At 38.8% G+C, this 27,669-nt stretch overlaps 1 protein-coding gene across 3 annotated transcripts in view; it reads right to left on the reverse strand.

Moving 5' to 3' along the window:
* The window catches only part of trappc9 (trafficking protein particle complex subunit 9), a 272,399-nt gene that overhangs the window by 212,848 nt on the left and 31,882 nt on the right, over positions 1–27,669 (reverse strand). For all 3 annotated transcript variants that reach the window (XM_046059801.1, XM_046059800.1, XM_046059802.1), the window contains 6 exons: positions 25,982–26,108; positions 23,371–23,516; positions 14,082–14,167; positions 7,421–7,547; positions 7,086–7,218; positions 3,119–3,282 (listed from right to left, as the gene is read on the reverse strand). In XM_046059801.1, the coding sequence (XP_045915757.1) occupies positions 3,119–3,282; positions 7,086–7,218; positions 7,421–7,547; positions 14,082–14,167; positions 23,371–23,516; positions 25,982–26,108 (783 nt within the window). The remainder of the gene's footprint in view (positions 1–3,118; positions 3,283–7,085; positions 7,219–7,420; positions 7,548–14,081; positions 14,168–23,370; positions 23,517–25,981; positions 26,109–27,669) is intronic.

The following is a 27,669-nucleotide window of genomic DNA, read 5'->3' on the forward strand; positions in this document are numbered from 1 at the left end:
TGATGCATTTGAGAACTTTGCCCAATTTTTGGTAAATGAAAAAAAGAGTGGGAAAACCAATAAGTACTGTTTTGGTATGCCACCAATGGTTTGTGTCAACGTGCCCAAATCCTAATATTCGACTAATAACGGTAGCGGATAGACAAGTGCATTAATTCTAATTTTCTTTTACAAATTAAAATATGAGCTACATTTGAATAGAAACTTATTCTTTAGATTAGGAGTAATGGGTAAGCTTTGGAGAAGCCAAGGAGAGAAACAGGACAGGTTAAGGAGTGAAACTAAACTAAACAGCTGACCATCTTTCTTGCAACTTCTTCTTCGTCTCTAACTATGGGGACTAAATAATAACATAAATATAGTCACGTTATGAGCTAAAGGGGCTAAAACAAAGTGTAAAAAGAACTGAATGCTCAGTGCTGAGCATCAAAGAACAGATGCTACAGGTCAGTCTGTTTGCCTGGATAGGAATCCCTGCTCTAAACAGAAAATAATGTGAGGAGGAAAATAAAACAAGGAGAATCAGAGGAATATTAGGCATTAAAAACATATTCCTTAAAAGTGGAGAAGATAAGGATTCGAAGGGTGAAGAGTTTCCTTTTCGCTTGGACAGGCTGAAAAAAGATAAAGACAGAGAGAGGGGAAAAGGGTTTTGACAATTCATTCACTTTTATTGAAGTATTTTTTTTGTTTACATGTCAACTCTATTCCAACTGATTTTTAAACACAGATTGGTGGTTGAATTTTAACACAATTATCCAATACTTGTGCACTCTATTTACATTTTATCTACAAATCACTCAGCCATTAAGTTGGAACATTTAATAAGCATTTACTTTGTGGTCATGGTCAATTAGTCACTTTGAATGGCTTCATGTTTGCTTGTGTGTGCATTAATTCAATAGTAAATAGCATAATTTAGAGTTAAGTGTACTTTTCAAAAAAAAATGGTTGAAGTTTATTCATTCAAGTTTAAAGTGTCTCTCCAAAGTGTTGGAGTGAAACTACAGATGGTGTTTTTCTAATTCAGGTCTAGCAAACTCAGTTCTTGCTCGTTCGTCCAACTCTGAAAATAACATTCCCTTGGAGGAAAAAACTATATTTGGAGCCTAAATCATTTCCAGCAACCACAACAACAGTTCCATTTCAAAGAGAAGTCTCGTTAGCTACAGAGACTACAGTGTACCTTGGAGTCCAGCCAGCAGGGAGCAGGGTATGTGGAAAGCAGAGAGGCTCAGGTAGGTAGATGGATGAAGTGTCTTCAAGGCCCAGAGTTTTTTAATTAGAGTCCTGTACTAGTTACTACTGACAGGCTAACTCTTATCCACCTTAGGGTGAGGGCTCCATTGGGCAAGTTGTCAGGGAACAAGAGAAATATGCACTAATTATTTCACCACACTGTCACTGGCCAGTCAAATATACATCACTCGGGCTGATCACCAAAGATTTTCCTATCTCTACACAATAGAGAGTGTGCTTGTGAGAGAAAACCGTGAAAAAAATATACAACTGAGCAGTGCAGGGCAGACTGAAGCAGCATGTTCAGACAAGATCTATGAGCGTTGACCCTTTGACAGAGGATACGTTATTGTAGCCTGCCTTCAATTAATCACAGACTTTTGTGAAATGTCAGATCAATTCCATTTACACTGGCCCCCAACTCCTCCTCCTTTTCTCATCACTGCGTGATCGAACTCCTGCTGACGGCACAGGTATGAGAAGTGGTTAAATGAAAGCAGATTTGTTTGGGTTTGTCATGAATCTACTGCATTTCCAAGGATGAGTTAAGGGAAACAAAGTGCAATTTTCTCCACACGGTCCAGTCAGGGATGTTTTGAGACTAGCAAGTCAAAAACCTTTGTGACAAAGTGGGTACAGTGACACAAAGACAGACTTGCACATGAAAGAAAAAAAAAAAACTACTTCTGAGGCTTCACTCACACAAAGTCAAGTGGACAACATGATGAAGCAGAAGTAACTAAATAAAATCAGTGTGACACATAATGGGTGTAAAGAAAACTGTGTCCAAATGGCAGGTACTTCCATAGTTTGTCCACCAGAGAGCACTGACAAGTTCATTTGGAACATGTCCCACTCAGTTGGTCACAGTTGAAATCTTTATAAGAAATGCTTGTTTATGAATATCAGCCAAGGTTTTTGTTAATATATTAAATGTATTGTTTTGTTACGATTTGTTTAACTAAACCTAGTATTGAGTAGTCGGGTTCTTCTTTCCATAGTGATGTCAGTGTGTACCAGAGATCAGCCTGCAGGGCTTTGGTTAAACTTTAAACTGACAAAAATGTAAATATACAGTATGAAAATAATTACATGAGTGTATTTAGAATTGTATATAGATCAAAGGAAGTCTACATAATCTATCAAATAAATCACTAAGGGCAAAGTAAAGAGTGGAATCCCTCTTACAGTGGGATTTCAGATTTTTGGAATAGACATTTCGTGGGATTTGAAATCTTACTTTGAGCTTTACTGTTTCACCTCTGTGGACTGCTGACCACAGGCAGTACTGGGGAGGCATGCCGGGAATTCAATTATAATATAGCACAATGTAAGGACATTTATGTTTTAATAATGTAGTTGCTTTTTTCACCCAGACAGTGAGACAAAGACAATAAAGTAGGAGGGAGACACAGAGGCAGCTAGTGGGAGCGTGGGGGGACTGCAGAGATCTGAGGACCTGAGCAGGTGTTGAACAAAGAGATGGAACAGAATGAAAAGCCACAGGGGCATGAAAGATGGAGAACCAAAGACAACGGGCAGTGACCTCTGTGGTACTGTGGACACGGGGACTGTAAGAGGCTGCAGCAGAAACTCAGCGGGTGGTGAAGTACATCAAAAACTGTCCTGACTAAAACCGCACTGATGACAAATGTAACATGAACATACCTCAACGATCTCAATGCATCATTGTTTGTTTTAGCATGTTTAACTTTGTGTGTTTAATTCACATTTTGTCCATCCTTTCTTCTGTACTTTACTGTACTGACACTTGACACTGATTATTTAGTGTTTAACAGCTGAGTTCAGAACTACTCAGAGCTAAAACAAAAAAGGAATTGAAAGGTAAGGCTATAGTCACCGTGACAGGGGCACTAACCTTTGGTGCTGACAATCTTAGAGGTGAGCTCCAGAGTCTCGATGTCCTCAGATCCAATGTTCTCCAAGGTGATGGTCAGTTGCTGGGTCTCCCCATTGAAAAGCTGGATGGACACAGTGCTGGACAGTTCCTCTTTGGACATTGGCTGGGGTGTGTGGGCTGACCTGTTTAGGTTTGTGGAGGAAGGAGAACTTTTCAGTGACGACAGAAAGTAAAACTGACTCTTTGTCTTGCTTTTATTCCCTCAAGGGTTCAATGTGAATTTAAATTTCTCAGAAAATAGTTGAAGCGATTTCAGTGGTGTAATGGTGAGGGTACATTTGATGTGGTTTGATACGATGCAAACAGTTCCATTATACTTCTGTCATAACTTGAAGAACAGTTTTTCAGGCATTGATCAGCCAGGGAAGATGAGGAGGATAAATGCATTTTTAGAATCTCATTAGCTGGAACTTCGTTCGTTGATGGCTTTTTTTCCCCTGCAGTCGGGAATCCTGCTGAGAGTTAGCGCTGCTTCCCAGGATTTGTGGGTTTTGCCATCAAAGCTCATTTGGATTGTGGTTATAGTGTTTGGCATGTGAAAGCTATGGTCCATTTATAGAGAAGTTGAACCAAATCAAACCTGGCCAAAAGCCCTGTTTCAAACATGTCATCTGTTTAGAAAGGTCAGTGGATTGTGTGCAGTATTGACAACAAACTAACTCTGTAAAAACTAGCTAAATTATAAAATGTCTGTTTTAATCAAAATAGCACTCGACTCTCAAGCCAGTACAGATTTTACAGTAGTGTTGTAGTACTCGATTTTGAAGGTTTCTGTCTCATCTTGGAATCGACCGCATTCCTACTCGGCCGTGTCACAGTCTCAAACATAGAGGATTTGGGATTTTATTTCAAGCCCAGTCAAGCCCACAACTGTGGGAATATCAATAAATTGCCTGTTTGTTAACTTTGGTGCTAACTTCCTAACTTTGACTAGATGTAAAACCTACTGCTTAAAATGCAAACTCTTTGCTAATTAAATTTTTTTTGTTACTGTTAGTTAGCATAATCTTACATTTACCTGACACTTTTATGCAAAGCAACTTACAATTGCTATTTATAAATTAGCATGCCTCTGGAGCAACTAGGGGTTGATCAGGGACACATTGGTGGATGTTTCACAGTTAGTTAGTTTGCAACCAAGTTAAACTATTATTAGCATTAGCACTAGTTTAACTTGCTTGCCAGCTATTTGCCACCTAGCTAGGTGCACAAGCTACCTAATTTAGTTAACCTATTGAGGGAGGTAACTAATGCAGTGTTAACTTTGTGAAAGAAGTTGTTCCTAAGTTACATTTTTGCTTGTGATAAACAGTGACGAGACAGGCCACATAAAGCTACGTAGCTAATGTGTTAAGTTACATCAACCTGCCGTCGGCACATGGCAAGTTACTTTAAGAGTGCTAATTCTGAGTTTGAATACAGAGTTGCAGATCAAATATGAAGGCTCAAATACTGAAGACCGAGTCGAACACAAAAATTTGTATTGTGTTGGTGGAAAGTAAAACATGGAAAAGGAGTGTTGAATAAAGATGGTTAAGTTGATATCAGCTCTTAGTGTTTGCATGTGGGCGTTTTATGTGAATCCGGCTCTTTCCGATCAATTTGAGAAGTGCCTACGATCATGTTCCACATTTTATCCTGTGTCATGTAGTGTGGGGCACTGGTCCCGGTCTTGACTCAGTCTAGCCCTCCCTTGATCTTGGTCTTGACTTCTTCTCAACCCCTCAAAGTCTTTATCTTACCTCTGTCTCAATACACTCTGGTTTTAGCACGATGGTAATAATAGAAATTTGAAGAGTAAAACCACAGTGAATCACATAAAGCAGTAAACCGCTCCTCCACTCTTCTGTGTAAGTTCAAACTGTGTGTCTTGTATCTCTGGCCACATCTCAGTTAAATCATAGCAAAGTATTTTCATCAGCTGTCAAAAGCAAAACACCTGCAGCTGATGCTCATAGCCTTAAAGAGCTGCTGGCATCTGTTGTTGCAAAGAAATGCAAGTACTGGAGCAAAGGGGAATGTACATGATTATGAGAGATCAATGCGGGTGTTCTCCATGACTTCATCATACCTCATTGCACATGCACATCTTCAGTATCGTAACTTTAAAATTCAACAAATGCACTGCTTGAGGCTAGAATTACAATGAAAGTCATAATCAACTGCATATACTTTCTATCTGATCTCGACACTGGGTCAACACAAAAATAACTCTTTCAAATGTTACGGGCATTTTAAATGTATTTTAAAAGTTATAATAAGAAATGATGGGAAAAGACAAATCTAATGGTTTTGCAAGCTCACCAGCAACACATATTGTTTGCATTTTAGCAGATCTTTCTATCCTTTAAACTCTAACAGTAACACTGTATTAGAAAACACGGCTGAAGGCATACAGTAGATCTGTACTCTGAGCCTTTAAAATGTTGTAAATTATTAAAACTGGTGTTAGTAGTGTGAAAACGAAAAGCTGTAAGAACTGCAGCTTTGTGCTGGAGGCATTAAGATATCTGGGAAGTCAATGAAGCACCTCTTAGACTGAAGTCAAAGCTGAAGGTCTACCTGCGGACCAAGTGAGAGCGCCCGTGAGACCACATATTACATTTGTATTCTATTTGCTTCATGAGTCTGCCATGGTACTCTTCCAACACTAGAGAATAAAAAGATTTTCCACATCAAAAGCTGCTGAAGTGCTGTACTTACTAATGTAGGCATGACCTAAATAGTGGATTTTGCAGCAGCTCTGCCGTCAGAATGATTTACAACCCTCCAACAGGGTGATTTACCTCTCATTTCTAGTAGCAATTTAATCCATGATTTCTCCTCTCATTCTTCCTTCTTTTTTTCCCCCTCATGAGCCACAGCTGTCCCTCAAAAATGTTTAATCACATTCATTCTGAAAAATATTACAACTTTTGTTGCCAGAATTTCATTGACAAAATACCTGTGGTTTTGCTTTCTGAATAATATTAATAATGTTTAGATTTTTATGGCCACAGTTTATCTTAGTGTTGGACTTTCACACACTTTCACACACAGGGCTTGTGTGAACAGCAGCAATCAAATAATTAATTTATTTTGGTAAATATCTGGTTGTTAATTTTTTTTTTTAATGTGAGTTGAAAGTTTGTTGATTATCCTGCATCATTCACATGATAGGATTTGTATGTGAAAACATACCAAACAGTGCCAGTGACACCCTGCTGAACACTGACCTTTTGTTACTTGTTGAGTATCAACACTAGCCATCTAGAGTGCAGTCTGTGAGTAGTAGGACAGTGACACATTGGTCATTGTTTTGGCTCTGTCCTCCAGCACAGTGGATGTGCAATGAAACAACGAGTGCAGACTTTCAGCTTTAAGGGTGTTCGAGGGTGTTCATCAATCGTGATGAACACTGTAGGACTCGTTGCCCTTTTATATTTTTATGGTCACCTGACTTCAATTCAATAGAGCATGTGTGTCACTTGCTGAAGAGCAGAGTGAAGCCAAAAAGTCCTCTGTGTGACAAGACACTCTGAAGGTTTTACAACGAGAAATTAAATATAATGACCTTATTTCAGTTTATCTTAATTTATTTTATACATTTTGGTCCCATTAAATCACTTCAACTGATGTGGATGTAAACACTCTCAAGTCAGCACTTCAACCTGGATGATATTATGGATATCATTTCATATCCAATGTGCTGGAATACAGAGTTTACTAAATGAAAAATATGCCTCCCTGTAAACGAGTCAAATGATTGGGTTAGCTAGTTGTGTACACTGTTGGCATTTCAAACATTCCATAAATACAGATCTGTATACCCTGCCCGTTTGACTGTTATCTACTGTGTTGGTGTTAAGTTAAACTGATCCTCATAACTTTAGTGGCAAGGTAAAAGCATGAAAGTGACACAGTTGGGGTTCAGAGAGTTTCTCACCGTGGTAGCGATGTGCTGAGCTGGAGACGAGGAAGAGAGGGAATGACCTCCACCAAACAGCCACTAGTCTTCACGCCAGGCAGGCCCTCCAGCAGGCAATCACTGGTCACACCAAACACTGACGTGTGGTAACCTGGGTTTAAATGCAGAATGTATGAAATGTTTAGCTGGAGTGGATGATGTTTCCAAGAACAGATGGTGAGCCCAAAGTTAACATAAAGGCTAAAATTTGTTTCTGATACAACCGTGTATGCAACAGTAATCACAGCTGATTTGACCAGCTTAGTATTATGGGCAACATCTGAGTAACTGAACAGGTTCTCAGCTAGACTCACCATTCACAGTGATGTTGCCAGCCGTACGTGGGACGCCAACAAGAGTGACGGGATACAGGCCAGACTCTGCAGGCAGGGACAGCGCAGCAGGCAGGGATTCAAACTCCACTCCAGAGGTCAGCAAACCCTGAAAACAAGATGCAATAGGATGGGGCTTAATCAGAATATATGTGTAGAAACAAATGCCAAACTTTCAATGAAGCATAAAGGACACAGATGTAAAATCAGTTCTAAACCATAATTGAAAGTTCTTGGCTAACGATAGCATGAGCCAGCTGAGATGAAAATATGAAAATAAAATATATTGCGAGACCTCACAAACTTTGAATTCTTGCACTTTTTTGTTAGCACATACATAAAATAGCACCATAGTTGCTCTTGTTTCTATATTATTATAAGAAAAGCTTGTTTTTGACCCATAAGTCTGGTTCAGCAATAACGTAAATATAGAATTTAAAAAAACTCTTTCCAACACTTTAGTGACAATGTTTTGTGCAGATATCAGCTATTTTTCAAAGCCAGAAAAAAAACATAACTAGTAAAACAATTGGTACAAAACTGATTATGAGGCTTCTACAAATAATCATCTCAAATCTCATTTGACTCTTTGTGCACTACATGCTAACATGGACCCCATTAGTTTTCTTTCTGAAAAAAGCAGAGTGATGTGCAGCTGTCTAATTCACCAGTAACCGACAGTTCACTGTGAAGTATCTCTCCAGCTATTGCATGTGATTCGTCATCTTAATCTGCCCACGATGTCCTAAAGATTAAATCTCTGTCAGCATGAGATGGCCATTTCCATTGGAGAAAATTGCTCTCCGTGGGAAATGGCCACTTGAGCCACGTGTCCCTGAAAAGTGACTGAAAATAAGTCCTACAGATCATAACACAGAAGGAAGGGGGATGAGACAGGTTTCAAATTCAGCAGTCCAAATTCCCACTAAGCACTGCAGAGACCAGAATATCGCATGCCAAGATTTTTTTATGCATTGAGAAATCTAGAGCTCCCGGTCCAAAGGGTAATTTTGAATGAATCTGAATACTCTCCGAAATACCAATTATATCTTGTAATTGCTCCAAGGCTCATTCTAGTTTCTTACAACTTGGGTCTTGTTATCTCAGTTCTGACCATCATTTCTATCGGTTTCAATGACATTGTACGCAATGGGAACATGGCCAGACAATCAAACAAGTTGTTTCTTAAACGGTCAGATTTCTTTTTAGCCTTGTCACTGCGTTCCCAGACGTCAGCAATTAAACTGGTAAACGTAGAATTATTATTACTCATATGAAGGACAGCAAAAAATTTAAACTTTCGAAATGATTGAAAGTAAAACCCAGGTTGTAATACACTTTTCATGATAAAATTATTTTAAATATGACCTCGTATCTGGCCAGAACAATTAAGACGTCCTGAAAGAGCAATCGAGACATACAGTATTTACTTGTTGACCTGATTTATCTCCAAGCACAAGCTTAAAGGTCAGAAACAATGCACCAGGTCCATGAACTGCAGTGCAAAATTAATAGCTTTTTAAAGAAACAATCATTTAAAGGAGTTTCTAGTCTCATACCACTTATCTCAGAGCTCTAAAGTGCTACATAGAGATGCAGTGGTATAATAAGGGAAATGCATGTATGTGACACCTGGTCTGTCCTAAAGATAGCAACGTCGTAATGACGGTACTTTGGTAACTTAATGGAGGTTCCTGAGTGGTACGCTCCCATACTTATTACATACCATTACTCATACTTTAACAAATCCAACATGAAGTTTCCCAAAGAAACACCCCTTTTAACAACACTGCTTGAGATAACGCAGCGCCATCATTTATTTGAATGAGGAGAGTCTAGTGACACAATAGGGGTGCCAAAATGCTCTAAGTAACAGTGTTCAATATTAAGCAGGTGTAACGTCTATGATTTTCACCCACTTAGTAAAGCGTGTGGTATGGTAACATTTTATGATGAGCTCCAAACTTAAAATTCAGTTGAGGATGTTGTTAGTTTAGCAGGGATTTGGCCCGTGAACTCTCGGCTCCAAACTCAACCACAGCAATGGTCTTTTCTTTAGTTTTCTGACCCCAACATCTCACTTTTAATTGCAGATATCCATGCATTTCTGTGGTATTTGCTGAAAGGAGCGTGTCTGGTACTTGTCCTTCTATTTGTGCAGTCTACTCATGTGTCTGGAAATTTTCTTTGAGAAGACTTTCTCATCTGAAACTAGGTACCGCAGCAGTCCAACACTAATGTGATTTCTGCTCGCCTGTACGACCACTGTTACGGGCTGTGACGGCAACTGTACAATCTTAATAAGCTATGATAAAAAAATATTTTATTAATGCATACATTTGAAGTACACAGAGTATAGTTGTCAAATTGGCTGCAGCGACAAAAACAGGCTATATCAACTAAGTCCCTTTTGACAGAAAAGTCCTTCATGTGGCTTTAAAGTTTTCTTTGAATGTGTACTCATGCCCCCTCAGAATGACACTATTTACATTCCCAGTACACACTGCCTGGGTGCACGAGGCAGACTAAGGTGACGTAATGACTGCATCAATCCCTAACAGCAGACACTACCTCACTAGAGGGAAGGCTGCCGAAGAGCTGAGTCTCTGAGCTACCTCGGCTGTGATTTAAACTGTCCTTGCTTTCACTTCACATTATACGGCTTTGTTGGAAAATAGAAGTATCAGTGTTAACCTACTAGAAAGAGTTCATTTGTATTCAGCCTTGAAAATTAGCCTCTTTAATGAACAAAAATGATTAGAGCAAGTGAATTGTATTGTTTGAGCTTCAATGAGCTGTACAACACTGACAGTATGCAGTTAACCTTTTATTTTGCTTTAACAAATATTTTGATAATGGTATAATTCTTATTTATGACTGTGATTATTTCTTTGTTCTGGCACATAACTGCACATCAGAAAGCAACAAAAACCATCATGCGGGGAAAGCAAGACAACACAATGAACAGAGTCCCAAGACTGGAATTTCTCTTGGTATTAATTTGGCTCAAAATTTCAACACTGCACATTAAATAAACAGTTTGTTTTATTGTTATTAATGTTATTACAGTTGTTTCATTATTGAAAGAAAGGATGAATCCATCTTTACTGCAAATAAGTCAGCTGACCTAAGTTCAGTAATTGAGAGACAGAACTAAAAGTGTCATTTGTCGTTTTGAGAAAAAGCAAATAAATATCCCACACTTGTTTGTGGGGGAGAATGACACAAGCATCTGCCAGTGACCCCTCTGAAAATGAAAGGGTAGTGGTGGGGGTTGTGGTAAAAGCACCACTTTAATAGAAAATCAATAATGCACAAAGCAAAGCAAAGCTGGGTATTAGTGCTGAAGTTGTGTGGTGACTGAGAAGGGGGGGGGGGGGGGGGGGGGGGGGGGGCTGTCTTGCCAAACTACAGGGTCACCTTGGTGCAGGAAGACTGGAAAGTGACATTGTGTGTGCGTGTGTGTTAGTTTCCCTGTGTTTTTCAGAGTGCTAGTTTATGTACAGTGGATGGATGGTTGCTCCGGTCTAGAGGCAGTCACTTTGTCTGGGGTACAGAGGAGCTCTCGGCAGCTTGCGTCACCCTGTCTGTCTCCACCTGCATGACTCTAAAACACCACCTGAGGTTCCCAGCTGCCATGGAGCTACGAAGGGCTTCAGCCTCCATCTGTGTGTTTGCCTGATCAATTCACCTGTAGTTACCTGAGTTAATGATGTCCTCATCACTATCTGACCTTGCCTGCTTGACTGTTTCACCTCACGGACACAACTTATAGATGTTGTGAGAAGTACTGGAACTTCCCGAACTCAGATGGCACAATTCAAATTACTCATCAAGTGCACACGCCAGGCAGGCTCTTCAGGCTTTTGCAGAGTCCTTCTGCTGCTGAGCCTGCTAACTCCTCACACACGTGAATGCCACAAAAAATGATTTACTGATATAACTCTTCAAAACATTTTCACTTGTATGGCAATTTTATTTTGTACACTCACTGAGTCATTTAGCAGTTTTGTAACAATCAGAAAAAAAGTCATTTATTTTCTGTAATGATTGTGAAGTGCGTCACGTGCAATTCTGACTGGGGCCACTACTGTAAAATCACTGTCCAGCCCAACAATATTCCTGGGGACTTGGCTGCAACTAATAATTATTTTCATAATAAATAAATATTTGTTGGTTATTTTTTTAATAATGTGGTTATCTTAAATTAAAATGATATAGTAATTGAAGATTAAGATGGCAGTTGGCCATTTGTTATTTATTTACTTTCCTCTTTTATTTATGGTCAATTCTTTTTGTACTGACATTTGAAGCTTATACCAACCTTTTTAATTAGCCCTGTTCAACCTGCCATTTACTGCGCAGTGCTGAGGAGCAGTACAAGAATGAGTGTCTGCAGGCAACTGTGAAGCATAGTGGAGGTTCTTGCAAGTTTGGAGTAGCATTTCAGTACTCTACAGCAGTTGGGGATTTAGTCAGAATATTCATTCAATACCATTCATCATGCAATAACATCAGGGAGGCATCTGATTTATTCTACATCAGGACAAAGACCCCAACCATACAGTGGAAGTCATTAAGGACTATCTTCAGCGTAAAGAAGTCCTGGAAGTAATAGTATGGCGCCCGCAGAGCTCTGATCTCAACATCATCGAGTCTGTCTGGGATTACCTTAAGAGAGAGAAGAAACTGAGGTTGCCTAAATCCACAGAAAAAGTGTGGGGAGCTCTCCAAGATGTTTGGGCCAACCTACCTGCAGAGTTGCTTCAAAAACTATGCTGAAGTGTACCTAGAAGAACTGATGCTGTTTTGAAGGCAACGGGTGGTCACACCAAATATTGATTCGATTTATACTTTTCTTCTGTTCACTCACTTTGCATTTAGTTGACTGATAAACACAATTTATTAACATATATATTTCTGAAAGCATTCTTACTTTACAGCATTTTCCACACCTGCCTAAACCATTTGCACAGTACTGTATGATTATTCACTCTGAATGTGCCTACTAGAGCACACTCTGCCCCTGCACTGCACATGAAAATGTGTATTGGGGGAGTGGCTTTGGAGGGAGGCCTGCAGAGAGTGGGTGGGATTTCTTCAGATGGATACTTTCAAACCCCAACTTTAACATATGAAGGTGAGTGCATATTGGGGAAAGTCCAAGGTGGCATCTTTGCATTGTGACAGTAGTCCAAGCTGGAAATAGCAAATGTTTAGAATTTTGATGATTTTGATTAACTGAGTATCAAAATTTTTAAATATGTGTTTATCAACTAATATATGAATCATTTGTGAGCTAATGTACATGTCAGTAAACTTAACACAGCATGTATGTGTTATTCAAGTTCTGAATCAATATTTTCAATGGTGACAGTCAACTACTGTATATTTGGAGGCATGGAACACTTTTCCATATATATATATGATATTTATAAAAATATGATATTTATCAGACACAAATTTGGCTCACTGGAGCTTTAATACACACTCAGAGTCAACAGGCTGGTGATTATTCCTCCAGTTTAAACACCTTCCAGATGTTCGAAACTGGGGGCCGCCTGGATTTCTTATGTCTGCAACAGCATGTGCCGTTATCAGACGATGCGGTTTGGATAAATCAACCAGCAAGACCTGTTCAAGTCTGTTTGGCATCAGCTCTGAGAAAGCCGCCACAATTAAGAAGCCACTGTCTCCGTTCACACACTGCCACGAAACTTTCATAGCAATTTGTGCTCGACTTTCCAAGTAATTAAAGGCAACATCACTTTTGACAGGTAGTATATTGCACGCGAACCTGCATGTGCCACTGTTCTCTACCTAGCAGCTGAAAGTAGACCTCTCCCCGCTGGCCTTTTATTGAGCCTGATGATTGCTTTGCATTGTCCAACGTCATTGCAAAAACAGAAACAGCACTGAGCAGGAAGAACAGCAATTTATTTGGCAATCCTTTGCACCCTTTAACCTGATAAAGTGGCTCAACTGGTGCGTGTGTGGATGTGTGCGTTTGAAAAGGAGAGGAAAGGGAATGACAAAGTACATAATTGGATGTCGTGAAGTGTAGGTCTGCGTTACAGTGGGAGGTCCTTTAATAAGGAAATGTGGTAAATGTAAAAAGCTGCAGCCACCAAGAAGCCATTAAAGAATACAATTAAACCGGACTCCCTGATGTCTGATGGCTCTTTCCGAACTTTATTTTGCACAAAAAAGAAGAGCAAATGGTCTTACGCTTACCTCAATATAGAACCTATCTGGTCTGACAGGATGGTGTGTGAAAACATAAAAAGTAATGGCACTAGAGGGGGTGTGCCTCTCCCTAGTGCTGTTTTCTTACTGTCAGGAGCGAGAAGGGTTTGTTCTCACCATCTCTTACAATCATTACAGTATTAAACTGTCAAAAAAGCTTTTAAGGGACCTTAATAAGGCTATCAAGGATGACTACAAAGCATTATCACTGTTGCAATTCTTAGGTGGGTCCAGAGGGACTGTTTCTATTACTACAGCGAGACAAGTGTGTCAGCAACCTCCTGTTTTCACAAAGCAGTGGCTAGATATTCAAATATTCTGATTTAAACCACTGATTCTCCTTTAAAGCATGCTATTACAGTACATTTGAAGTTTATGTGTAATAACTTTCACTGACCATGTTCTCCACACGAAGTTCATAAGGCATGGGGTTGTAGACCATGAGCTGCACTTCACAAACATCTCCTTGAACCCACTGGAAGTCTGGGAAAAGAAAATGAGATAAAAGATTAGAATGAAGATGTCAGTGGTATTTAAACCCATTTATAATTAATGAGCTGAGCTACACCATTAAGCTACATTGCTTTTAAAGACCAAAAGTCAGTGATAGATGATGTAAATTATAGAATATAAAATAAATAAAATCTTCCTGAATAATCACAGAACGCCTGTAAGCTCATCCAGTTTGTTACACTTCAGTTGCACCAGGCTTCTTTAAAGTATCTTTAAACAGTTTGACATTTTGGGAAATACGCTCATTTGCTTCCTTGCCACGAGTTAGATGGGAAGAATGATACCACTTTCAAATCTGTCCATTCAAAATAAATCCACAGCCAGCAGCTGGCTCTCTCCTGAGTTTTACTCCTAAATTTGACAAATTAACACATTCCATTGTTTGTTCAATTAACACACACAAACAGAAATGTAAAATTACCAATTTGTAGTTTTTACATGGACTTGTGTGCAAAACTAAGCTAATCCCCTGCTAGCTCTAGCTTCATACAACTCCCAGCAAGGAAGCATTTCAGTGTAACTGTAAACCTGAAAGACTGGAAACAGGCATAAACAGCTGGCCTGGCTATGTCTAAAGGTAACAAAATCCAACTAAAACCCTCTAAAGCTCTTTTTCCATAAAAACAGTAAAAGGGGTATGTGCCGGTTTCTTCGTTTTTTGTTTATTTTTTATTAGTTTTTTGTAACATTTTATGCCAGATTCGAATCAGGACATTGCGGCTCATGTTCGGCGTCTTAACCCCTAAACCATACAAGTGCCCCATGCCAGATTATTTCTTGGCCCAGAGCAGTTCACAGTTACTCGTTGTCAGCTGAGAATGTGCCCTGCCAAGAAACAGTCTGGTAAATAACTCCTCCTGAAACCACAACGTGTCATTTGTACGATTAGGTTGTTTGTTTGCTTTTTTACAGATTACAAATTTTCCATTCAACATTAGTGCCGTTTTCACCAAGTGGGCGCTCTGACCAAAACTAGCCATGTGTAAGAAAAAAGTGTTGATTCTGGGACCAGTAAGATGATGAACTATGATGCACAAATTGGAGTAACGTATTCATGAGTCTGAAGGCCAATGAGATGATAAGTCCCGTACAGCAGTTTATGACCTATGAGGAAGGATTCTACTCTGCAATGTTATCACCACAGAAACCATTTTATTTTTCATTGCAACGATCCAAAAGTAAACAGTAAAATACACGTCACAAAGTAGTATTCCAGAAATGTGCGCCAGCTCGTATTTGATAGTCTAGCAAAAGTTGAGCCAGGTTCAACGTTTTTGCCTTGGATGAACCTGCGGGTGTTATTTTTTCGCAGCATGTTAAAGCACATGTTTTTGGAATAAGATGTTCAGTAATCACATATAGGTGTAATGAGCGGGTGTAGACATACTTTGGGCCATGTAATCTATATACATTTTTATTTTTATTTATTTTTTTTTTTTCAAATGTAATGATTTGAACTGATGCTACAGCTGTAAGGCATAATAGGATGATTTCAATGGGTCATTGTTAGTTGAAAGAATGAAATTTACCAAACTATTGTGGCGAGCTAACAGAAGGTACAATTAGATCAAATTATGTTAGGACCTGAGTCCAGAGAAACATAAACTCTAAAAGGCAAGTTTGTATTGCATTATGGGTGCTGTATTCAAGGTCAAACATTAGGAAAAGATTCAAAGAAAAGCTGCAGTTCTTGATATCCTCAGAGAAAACTTGAATATTAGAAACAACTTTTTTTTTGGGGGGGGGGGGGGGGGGGGATGAAATAACAGCTCTGCACTGCAGCATCCATCATTCCTCAATGAGTTGTTTAAAGGTTTTTGGATTGAAAAGTTACTTTAGTCCCACTGTAGCCGTACCCATCTCCATTTTGAAATGTAAATTATTCTAGTCCATTTGGAGAGTCCATTGCTGTACATAAACTTGCAAAAGAGAGCCTAAAAATCCCAGCTCAGACGCTGGCAGTAAAGAGATTTATAGAAGGCAAACTCTAGCCAGGCACCTTGGGAAATTAAGTCAGTCAAAAGAAAGATACGAAATGAATGTCTTGAAAGACCCACACAACCTCAGGTCTGGCTCAGAGGCATGCACTCATAGCCAGCCAATTAAGTGTGAAATATACCTCAGAAAATAGAGAAACAAGTGGATTGCTGCCATTTGTGTTGCCTCAGTCCAAACTCTTCAAGTGGCCGCTGAGCTTCTGCACAGATCTCCAAAGACTTCAGCTCTTTGAAACGGCAGCGTGCAAAGCAATAATGAATGTTTTGACTCAGTGCATGGTTAGTTAAATTATTTTGTCAAACTGTCTCTCGTGTGCTGTGAAAATCATCTTTTATTGACCAGAGACAGAACTGAAGATGTTTACTGCTTCGATTGCATCCTACAGAGAAATATTTTGTAAACCTATCAGCAGGATTAATCTTATTTATACTGAATAATACATGCACACCACGCCTGGGCAGTGGAGCAAAAATCACCCATGTGAAGTGAAGCGACCTCAGAGTAGGGGAAAATATTCAAACATAAAGTTGAGCTTCTCAGCTTGTTTGAAATTACGAGTCATTAGAGCCTGAGATGGAGACGCATTTCTGGAGGACATTTAGTTAATTCTGTAAATAGAAGAATTTAAACAGCCCATGCTTTATCTGTTCGACTTTAGAAATAGTAGCTTGATAAAATAATCCTGAGTCAAGTCCCACTGCCATGATTTCATATGTTTTTATGTATGTGTGATGTCTGTATCGGCTGTACCAGTGACCTAGGGGTTAAAGATGCTGACCATGTATTCAAAATGTCCATTGACGAGTCTGACTGGGGATCTTTTTGGCATTTCATTCATTATTTTGTCTCAACAATCGGGTCCTCTATCAAACATGTAAGACTTGATGGATGAAGTTGCATTGCGTTGCAGCAACAGTTGATCCAGATTTATTTTTTTTAAATTGCTACACAACTTATTGGTCTGAAAGGAGCCTTAGATAGGGGCCTTTTTTGCCCCAACATGGCAGCAATCTGAAATATCCAGCTGGTTTTTCCCTGACCATCATGCTGACTGTGGATGTATTATAAGAACTGCATGCCAACATACCGAACTCCAAGTTGGCGCTCATTCATCTGAATTAAACACAAAACATCAGCTTTCTGGTGTTCGTTCGTTCTATTGGGAAAGTTTTGCAAATTAACTACCATGGTTTAAAAACTCAGTATTCAATTATATTGTTTGCAGTTGGGGTGTCCTTTCACCAGTTTTACATATGTCTATTTCATAATGGTGGTTTGTGTTAAAAAAAATGTATTCTTGGGCCACAGCACACACACAACACCACAGGATTTTGTGTTGCAATACCATGGGTGGCCACTGGGGCGAACTGACATCAAGGCTGCCTGGCCACTCAGGATTTATTTATCTTGATAAATCATGATGCTGTCCCACTGTGTGATTCTGAAAGAGAAACTAGGCCACAAAATAACATGCTGAAAGCTTGAATGGGTATAATAATTAACAATTAGAGATGTTTCTTACATGTATGTATAGTATTTCTGATTCTGGGAACTTTGGCCAATGGAAACAATCATCTGTCTCTACTACAGGCCCTGTGAGGCCAAATGCCGACATTAATTAATCTTTTGCCTTCAATCTGGATTTTAGCCAGTGTAACACGCTCTGTTGGACTGAGGTCAGGTGACTTAGCCAAGATCTTTCCACTGTTTGGCCCTAAAAACACGTTTGAGGATCACTGCCCAGCTATATTATTCTAAAATTAGGAGACAGTGTATGAAACAAGTCCGACACTGCTCAACTTACTATGGATATGAACACCCTCAAGTCAGTAATTTATACTTAGTAGTACATACATACATAGTTGTACCAGGGTTTTTCCTGAAGAGAGAATTATGTGGTTGCCACCTCTGCCAGATTTGATCTCTGCAAAACTCTAACTGGTGTCTTCATGGTAAACAGTATTTTCTAACAAGGGTTCTGTCGCTTGTATGCAAATTGTGGCACTACGCAGTGGTGATGCTGTATCGTAACCAGCACAGTGCACTGGGAAAGACGCTGCCAAAACGTCCAGAGAAGAAGAAAAATGCTGGACCACAGGGATTCCGCTGGTAAGGTCTACACAGCAACAATAATCACTAAAGAAAAAAGAAAAAAATACTCATTTTCCCTGCAGTTCCATGTTTTAATGTATATAACCAGCAGGTATTTGATAACGCTGTTGCAAATGGCAGTCTGTGTTTGTGAACAATGTGTGACTGACTTTTTTTGCACTTTATCAAACACAAAAGTTCAGTACCCATACCTGAGAACATGACTGCCACATATACTGATAAACGCAAAATATTTTTATTAGGAAGTAAGATAAACAAAAAGACTGAAGATAGATTAAAAAAAGTGTCTTGTTAAAGTATGAGAAGGGGATGACTTATTTTTTTAATTCAGTTTTAAATGGTTCAAAAACAGGAGGTCTACATAAATTATGTTTTGCTAGCAGAATATTCAGTATATCAGTATTTGTAGTTGTGTTCTTAGTCTCAAACAGAGCTTAACCATGGCGTGTGACATGCTTTAGTAAGAACAAATATTAGTGGAACCGCTACAGAAAATTGCAGGTGATATTTTGTATTTAATATCCAGGAATTCACATTTATTACACTGCAAGAGGACCTGTGATGTATAAATGAAAATAACAGCTGATGTTATCAACATCTTCCTGTTTGTATACTGTAAATTAATACACTAGCTTTTATGTTGTATTAACATAATAATTGTCAATTATATAATTATTAAAACACTTTGCTTGTAAAAAGTGTTTGCTAGAGCCAGTTGAGGACACGGTGCACATGCATGTTTGTGCACGTAACTGGATAGTATCAGAGCCTCATTTGGAGCCAGGAAAGACCCGGTATACAGAGCGAAAACAATAGAAAATGTGTAATTGTCCAAGCCCTTAAAGACCGCACGGTGTCCCTGCTTCCCCTATGAAGACTAGATGAAGAGGAAGTAAATTGACCTCCCTGTACGCCCATATACCACTGTAATAGATAGCCTATCACCCACATCAAAGAGAATGGATAGCCGTAGACTACACACTTCTTAAAATTGAGCCTCAGAGCAATTATAGGGAAAACAGTCTCCCATTAGAGGACCCCTTCTTTTATGTCTGAACATCAACCTGATTCATAGCATGTGACTTGAAGAGCAAGAAAATACATGCACATATATTGTGAGTGTCCACACACACACACACACACACACACACACACACACACACACCTCAATTGCCAGAGCCAAGCACAGAATACTAAAGATTTTGGTTCCCCATCAGTTAAATGAATGAGTGGGAAGGGATAGTTTACTCTAAAGCTGTAAAGGTTTACACCCTGGCACATATGGGAGAATAATGAAGTCCTCAAGAATCTTCCTACAGTGCGCATTTCAATGACGACATGGCAAGAACATACTACACCCAAATATTTTTCAGGTTAAATAGTTGTGTTAGGACATTAATTAGGGCAAATAAGGTTGCGGCTGATTTCATACAGCCCTGTCTGCAATTGTCTGTGAAATCAGAAATAATACTGTGTTCTATATGATAGGCCAAGCCCGCAAGTGGCCACTGTGTGATGAATGCATGTGCGCAGTTGACCCATTGTTCAAAGACTTGGTTTCTACAGTTCTGGCGTGCTGGGAGATGCCTTGAAGGAATTTAGAGAGAATCTTAACTTTGTTAGCTGGCCGCTAGCCCCCCAGAGGCAGACGGACTGAGAGGGAAAGGCATGTTTGAATTAATCTCCAAAGCCTCACAACGCCATACTGCACCAGAGGAATATCTGTCTTTCAACATCTGTATATCCTAATCAAAAGAAAAGAGCAACTTGAGGGTATGGGTATTGGCTGTTTGCTTTACATTACAGCTTGTTAAAGACATGATAATAATAGTTGGATAATAAAGAGGTAATAAGTACTACTATGTAATCACCAAAGCAATAAACACGTAATATCTTGCTATTTACAATGGGTATGTCTGGGTAATATTACATTAAAATGTATGTAACTGGAAAATGAGAGGCCACAAACAATGTGGAATAATAGGGAAACACATTTAAAGATACCAAAACTAGTTAGTGATATTATAGTTATATTTGGTAACAATGTGGTAACCTACTAACAATAAAATGGTTATATCAGTGCAAAATCTAAACAAAAATGCTAATAACCCGATGAGTAATATAGGTTGACGTTTTCACATAAATTATAGACTAATATCAGCATGAAAAGCACATAAAAAAAGAAGCAGTTTTCTAACGCAAGCAAAGAAGACACAAACTACTCAAAGGCTTTGGTTATTAGTCAGACCCAGACTAACAAAAACAAGCAACAATTTAAATGACAAAACGACATGACAAAATGAAAAAACAGGGAAAGAATACTAATGTAAATGACAAAAAGCTGCAGTGAAAGCAGCACCATTATTACATTACAAACCCGACTGACTATATTACAAATGGCATCAGTATTTGTCATATTTTCCATGAATTGCTCTGTGAGTTAGGCTGGGTATTGATTTCACAACTACGCTTTGATAAAAATATACTCTGACACAAAAGACTGAAACTTCTGCTTCAAAGGGCCAGGGACGGACCTCAAAGGGCTTCAAAGTGCTAAGAGATAAAGGGGGCCCGGCATGCTGTCCCTGACTCAGCACTGGCAACATGTTGCTGTTGTCTACAACCTGAAGCTGACTTGTTAGTCTGTGGACAAAGAAATCTTACAGTATTTATGTATACCTCATACATTGGATATCTACAGTTATTGCAGACATACCATCAGAGACAAATGACAGCAGCTGGCCAATATCATCATTAAGGTGGAAGTGACAGTCATCTAGTTTGACAGGGAAACAGAGATAAGCCTGGAGTCGAGAGACTTATCTCAAGAGACTGACTGGGGTTCCATCAAAAGCCAGTGCAATGATATCCCCAGAAGGAATCCTTCTTGTTTCTGCCATGATAGGATGTTAGCAATATCAATGAAAGAGGAACTAGAATATTCCCAAGAACATAAACCATCCATCCAATTAAGGAGCAACCACAATCTAAGTGAAAATACTACTAATGTCAACGGGTGAGAGACTTCAGCCAGTCAAGGACTGCTAAGGATGTTCAACCAAACAATCAAATTTGGGGCTGGGGGAAAAAATTGATTCTTAAATGCATCGCAACATGGACAATTCTGAATTCATTCACAAATGTCAAAAATCTATTTTCTATGTTAATTGGACAGTGCGTAATGTGTGTAGCGAGTGTGTGGGTGAGCAAATGAGAGAGCGCAGCAGAAAGTGACTATGAAAGCTTGCAGAGCAGATGAAAAGATTAACATTAACCTGTAAATTAAGACACAAAAGGCAAACATGAACAGTCCTATATATAATGATTCTGCTAGGGATGGACTGAATGTCCATCCAAAAATGGCAAAAACAGCACTTTCAGTGTTCGGTCTAATACGTCAAAAGACCGAATAAATTTTACCAAACAATTGGGGAAAAAAGGCAACAAACTGTCTGACCCACTTTTAGTGTCACTCGTCTGTGAGAAGGCGATTCTCAGCTAGCCACACCTAAATTTGGAGTGCACGCATATTTAAGCATTTATGGTAAATCCACTGAAACGGAGAGAGACTTTATCCTGTCAGTTTCTCTCTTTACAAAGACAAGTGTTGCAGAGAGTCCTACCTGAAGAGAGGCTGTGAAGTCTTCATGTTACGCCGTACGAGAACCACATACAAAATTATTTATCAAATTGGGTCAGACATGAATTTAGAGCGAGGATACACATGTGACCACGTCCGGTTTTCAAAATAAGGTGTCTATATAGTATGGAAAAAAAAGCTTAATTGGATTATATTCACAGAAAGTATAAAACATATTACATGTGTCCATTAAAAGTAAATGGACACATGTAATTTACTTTACCGGACCCTCTCGGGGTCATAGTCTCTCCAAATCCTTTGGGAAACAAAGCGTAAAAAGCACATTTTGACTATTAAATTTATGCAATGGTAAAAAAAAAGAAAAATAGGAAAAATAAATGGAAAAAATGTGAATGTACTTTTTTGGTGCTCTGTAAATTTTTTAATTATATTCGGTTTCTGCTTCAGCCAACAATTTTAATTTTGGTGCATCCCTAGATTCTGCAGTTATAAGGCTTAGGTGATAAGGCCCAAAATGGCTTGTGTGAAGGGCCATGGATGTAAAATCATTGTGGAGAGCATCAAAAGCAACTAGATGACTTTTTCCAAGCTTTTGGGGTGTTGTATATTTATGATCTGCTCTAACTTTGCCAACTATTTGTACACAGATATGGTAATAGTAATGGTCCAAAATGATGTGAAATTAAAGATGAATCAATAAACGTTTTGTCATTGCATTGCTGCCCTTTGAATCGTACTCATCATGAGCATTTAGCATTGCACTTCTACAACATGGTCAGACTCACAATGGAGGGTTTTTTTTTTCCTTTTTTAAATGAACAAAATCGATGCTGTAGCACCAGAGATATCATCTTTTTTCAATGCATTCTTTCTTGTCAAAATATGCTACCTACATTACCCACAGTGCAACTCAGACCCCTGACAGTTCGGCCGGAGATTCGGGTGTGTTGTGCTAGTAGCGGCTTACACAGCATGGAGCATCTAGCATAAATCAGAAATGATTTCCACAAAAAAAAACAGCTTGCATGTTCGACTGCAGCCAAGAAGATTACAGTTCAGCACTGGAAACCTGGTCCACATGATTTAACACTAAATATTGGTCAAGAGGTCTGTTGGACATTTTAATATATGGACCCGTCTTCAGCAAGGATCAACGATGCTCAATCAAGGTCATGAACAGGCGGAGGGAAGCGGGGAAGGGAGATGAGAAGATTCAAAGAGAAGTTGTGATTTGGTCCAGTCTGTATTCTTTAGGTAACAGGTTCAATAACCTTTGGTCAACTAACATCGAATGACTTCATAAAAAAATGCCTATTACATGATGAAATTTAAGCTGAAAGTCAGCATTTAAATCTCAGTCATTTCACATTTATGTGGAGGATAAATCTTTATGATCAACAAACCCAAATGGCGGTGGGCTTGTACGTGTGTGAGAATGTACAGTACGTTGACGTTTGCTTACCAATCTTCTTGCAACGCTCCTCTCCTCTGTTGTGCATGATGATCGGTGAGTAGATGAAAGGGCTGGCAGTGGACATATTCTGTCCCAGCAGGCCTTTCACTTTGTGAGGACACAGACTGACTGGCAGATTGAGGAGCTTCACTGATCTAGTTTGGGCATCACAGGAAAAAGCACAACAATGACACGAGTTAGTATTATTTCCCAACTGCATTTAACGCACATTTGGCAGAAAAAATGATTACCTCCTCTTTTTAAAGGAAAAAAATGGTTAAGTTTTGATGTGTAATTCACAGAGTAAGTTAGTCGGTGTAGATTTAGAATTACAGCAGCATAGGCAGTATAATCCAAGTGTTTGTGATAAATATTCGTGATTATAACAGTATAGTGCAGGAGATTTATAATACAACTATTTGTTAAAGGTTACAAAGTCAGCAAACCAATAAAAACAGAAGTACAGACACTTGAAGAAAGTGTGTACTCCTCAGTTTCGGGGAACAGGGGCCTATTAACTCATTCACAGAAACCATGACAATGTAATCTAGAAGACAAAGACTTCTGCACATCTGAAACTGCAGTTCTGCAGGAAGGTTACTGTTGCTCGTTAATATGTCAAGCATTTCACAATAAAAGCCTTTACAGTTAGGCACTAATGACTTGTACAATCAAAGAGTCGAAGGCACGATGAGAGAAAGTTGTACTTTTTTTACTTTTACAACGCCTGGTTTCTCCTGGTTTGTTTCCAGCTCTCCAGCACGTCTGCTTCCACAGTAGCCTACTAACTGCAGTATGTGCAAAAGAACCTACATAACCTGCTTATTTTCACACTCAAAAAACTCTGAGCCCTCTAAAGATATCTGGTAGAACAGTCCAGCTGCCTTCGTGAGCTCCTTCTAAATCTGTACTTTCGAGGTTCGAAGGATGAAAATGTTTTATTCAGAGAATCACAACCCTGGTTTTCACTGCAGAACAATTCTATAGCTTGTGAATTCATGTGAGCACTGATAGCTGTCACTAGGGAAACTGGTTTCCTCACTTTTTTTATGTGTTTTTTTAAAATGACACCATTTAAACAAGCCACTGTCAACTACCACTACACTCAGTATCACCTATAACTCTGAAGGTGGTTTGGTTTGTTTCGTTTTTTCTCTTGAGGGAAGCAATACTACCAGCCAATCACAGTACTAGCTCGTGAATAATGAATTCCTGTTACTGACCCCTAACAGCCTGTGTCATTAGAGGTGAGTGTGCAGCTCTGGTAATTAAACAACTTTTGGTGATAAAACTAACAAGCCCTTGGAGAATCAATGGTTTCTTACACATACAGCAATTACAGATATAATTAGAAATAATTATCAATTAGTTATATCAGAGCAGGGCGTCCCTCTTCAAGAAGCTCTTGAAAACCCTTCTCTTCCGAGAACACTACCTCTTATAACACCTCTAACCTGGACTTCTTCTATCTATTCTTCTTTTTCTTCTTCTTTCTCCAATTATTTTGTATTGATTTGTTAACTCTTACTTCTTCCCCTAGGTATCTATCCCATTAATGACAAATGCGCTAATAGCTCTTACTAGTATTTACTACTGCTGTTACTCGTATCTATTGTCACTTGTAGATCTCTTACTTTCCTGATGCTGATGTTGTTACTTAAATGTAAGTCGCTTTGGATAAAGCATCAGCCAAATGAGTAAATGTAAAGTTAAAGTTATTTCTTCATTCATGCAGAGCAAGATTTAATTTTTTCAGGTCATCATGTGTCTTCAACTATTTTGTGCGTGAATGTAAAAAATGATCTGGGTGCAACGGTGCCCGACTCTGAGTTCAGATACAGATGCAATATACAGGGATTTACTAAACCCTGATGCTAATGAATCTTTCCTTCTCACTAGCTAAGAGAAGAGTCCAAACATTCAGCTAGCAGCTTCTCATTTTAACCAGCGATGACGTCCCTTCTGCCCGTTAAAAAGGCCATATCAGTTGTCACTAATGTCAATTCCAAGAGCAACCTGGTAACTGAACAAAATGAAATTTTATGTTTGATTAGGCAAATACCCGATATTATAGGACTTGCATCGGGATAGTCCCCAGTGAATATATAGCAGTCCCTTAGACCGTATAAAAACTAAAGTGTCCAGCAGTTTTATTAAATCTATTTTTAAAATAAAAGTAAATAATTATGCCCCATTTTAGACCTATTTTCAAGATGTACCGTATGAATGCCAATGACAGGCTGGAGAATTTGGATAGTATGGAGACAAAATAATTGTGGGGGTTTTTTTGTTTTTTTTAAATGGGATTTGTTGACAATATGAATTTCCAGTTGAAAAATTTTAAAAGAGGATAAATCCCAATTTGAGAAATGGTTTTTAAATTAACATTCCATGAAAGATTAATGGAGAGCCTAATTTCAAAGCAATTTACATTAAAAGCATCAATTATATGTTCAGAGCTTTTTCATGTTCCACACAATCTTTTAGCAGTAATGGCTAACTAACTGCCAAACTTTCATGTGGCAATGGTATAATTGCCCCAGATTTCTAATTTAGATGGCATCTAGCAAACATGTGACAACATACATGAAAGTAACAATAACTCACACTCCTTTCTTACCGGACAATGGGGAGTTTTGTAAAGGGGACCGGAGGGAGCTTCAGGCCATCAGGAAGCGTGATGACCTCCATTCCACCTGGACACTTGGATGTGTAGTTCTCCAGACTCTGGGTCACCTCCTTCTTCTCTATAAATGTAGGAGCAAATGACAGTAGGAAAACCAATATGCACAAAGCCAGAGTACATACACTGAACAAAATTATTATATTATATTAAGTGCAACACTTGTTTTTGACCCCACTCATCATGAGCTGGACTCAAAGATCTAAGACTTTCTATATGTACTTTGTATATGTTTCAAGTGGCCTTTTATTGTGGCCAGCCTAAGCCACACCTGTGCAATACCCATGCTGTCTGATCAGCATCTTGATATGCCACACCTATGAGGTGGATGGATTATCTCGGCAAAGGAGAAGTGCTCACTAACACAGATTTTGACAGATTTGTGAACCATATTTGAGAGAAATACGCCTTTTGTGTACATAAAGAAAGTCTTAGATCTTTGAGTTCAGCTCATGATGAATGGGGGCAAAAACAAAAGCAACGCATTTATAATTTTGTTCAGTGTAAATAAATCTATAGAATAATTATGACATAACACAGTTTAACCCTCACCCAGACAATCAAAGTGCTATCTCCACTGTAGAGACTTCATCTTTGTGTGTGATATAAATTAACCAGACATTAATGACCGGTGAGGTGTCTCTCGCTCAGCAATAACAGTTTTATTGTGCCATCAATACCTTTTTGAGAGAACATTACTGCTTACCCAGCCATACAATTTCCTTTGGCTCTGCAAGTTTCAAGGGGGTCCATCAAGAACATTAAAATGAAAAGATGTCATACAGATCTATAACCCCTCATAGCAGTACCTTATAATGTTTTTAGAATGCAAGCTTTTTTATTAATGTGAAGTTTGTTTTTCTTCGCCTCATTGTGCCGCAAATCATTCAAAGCAAGAGCTAACTTCCTGGCTCGCATGTCGTTACTGAATGAGTATGGAATGTAGTCAATCTAAGTTCCACCACTGACAAACCTGTAGGGAGAACAGTTACAATGTTCAGAGCTGTTCTGTAACAATTCTGGAAAATAAACTATATCCTTATTGCATAATCCAAAAGAGGAGGGGTTTTTTCAGCTACCTAATTTTTTATATATATATATATATACATATATATACATACATACACACACTGTATATGAGATGAGATGCTTGTTTTGAGGGCTTTCATGTCTCCTAGCAACAGGAAAAATATTCCAAGAAAATTGTCCACATGAATATGTTAATATGTGTACACCTAATACAGACTGGGAACCAGAAACCCACCACCAGTAGATCAGAGTGAAGTCGGAAAAGGAAGGAATAAAACGAGTACGGTTAGAGTGAGGGAATGGAGTGAGGAAAAAGGAGGAAATAAAGTGAGATCGTGATGGATGGAGGAAGGAAGGAATCAAGAGGATAAAGCACAGGAGGAATAAAATAGTAAGAGATGACTAGCTCAGTTGTCCTCCTGGCTCACAGCTTTTGTGATAGATGACACATTTCCGAGTGTTTGCAGCAGACGTTTGTTTAGGGTTAGAAAAAAGAAATTTCTGTTTAAATGTTGATTATGTACCCATAAAGTGTTCTTCCAAGAATAAAAAAAAAAAACATTAAATTTATATTTCTATGAAAAATAAAATCAATG

The sequence above is a fragment of the Micropterus dolomieu genome, linkage group LG09, assembly GCF_021292245.1.
Source record: "Micropterus dolomieu isolate WLL.071019.BEF.003 ecotype Adirondacks linkage group LG09, ASM2129224v1, whole genome shotgun sequence".
Lineage (NCBI taxonomy): Eukaryota > Metazoa > Chordata > Actinopteri > Centrarchiformes > Centrarchidae > Micropterus > Micropterus dolomieu.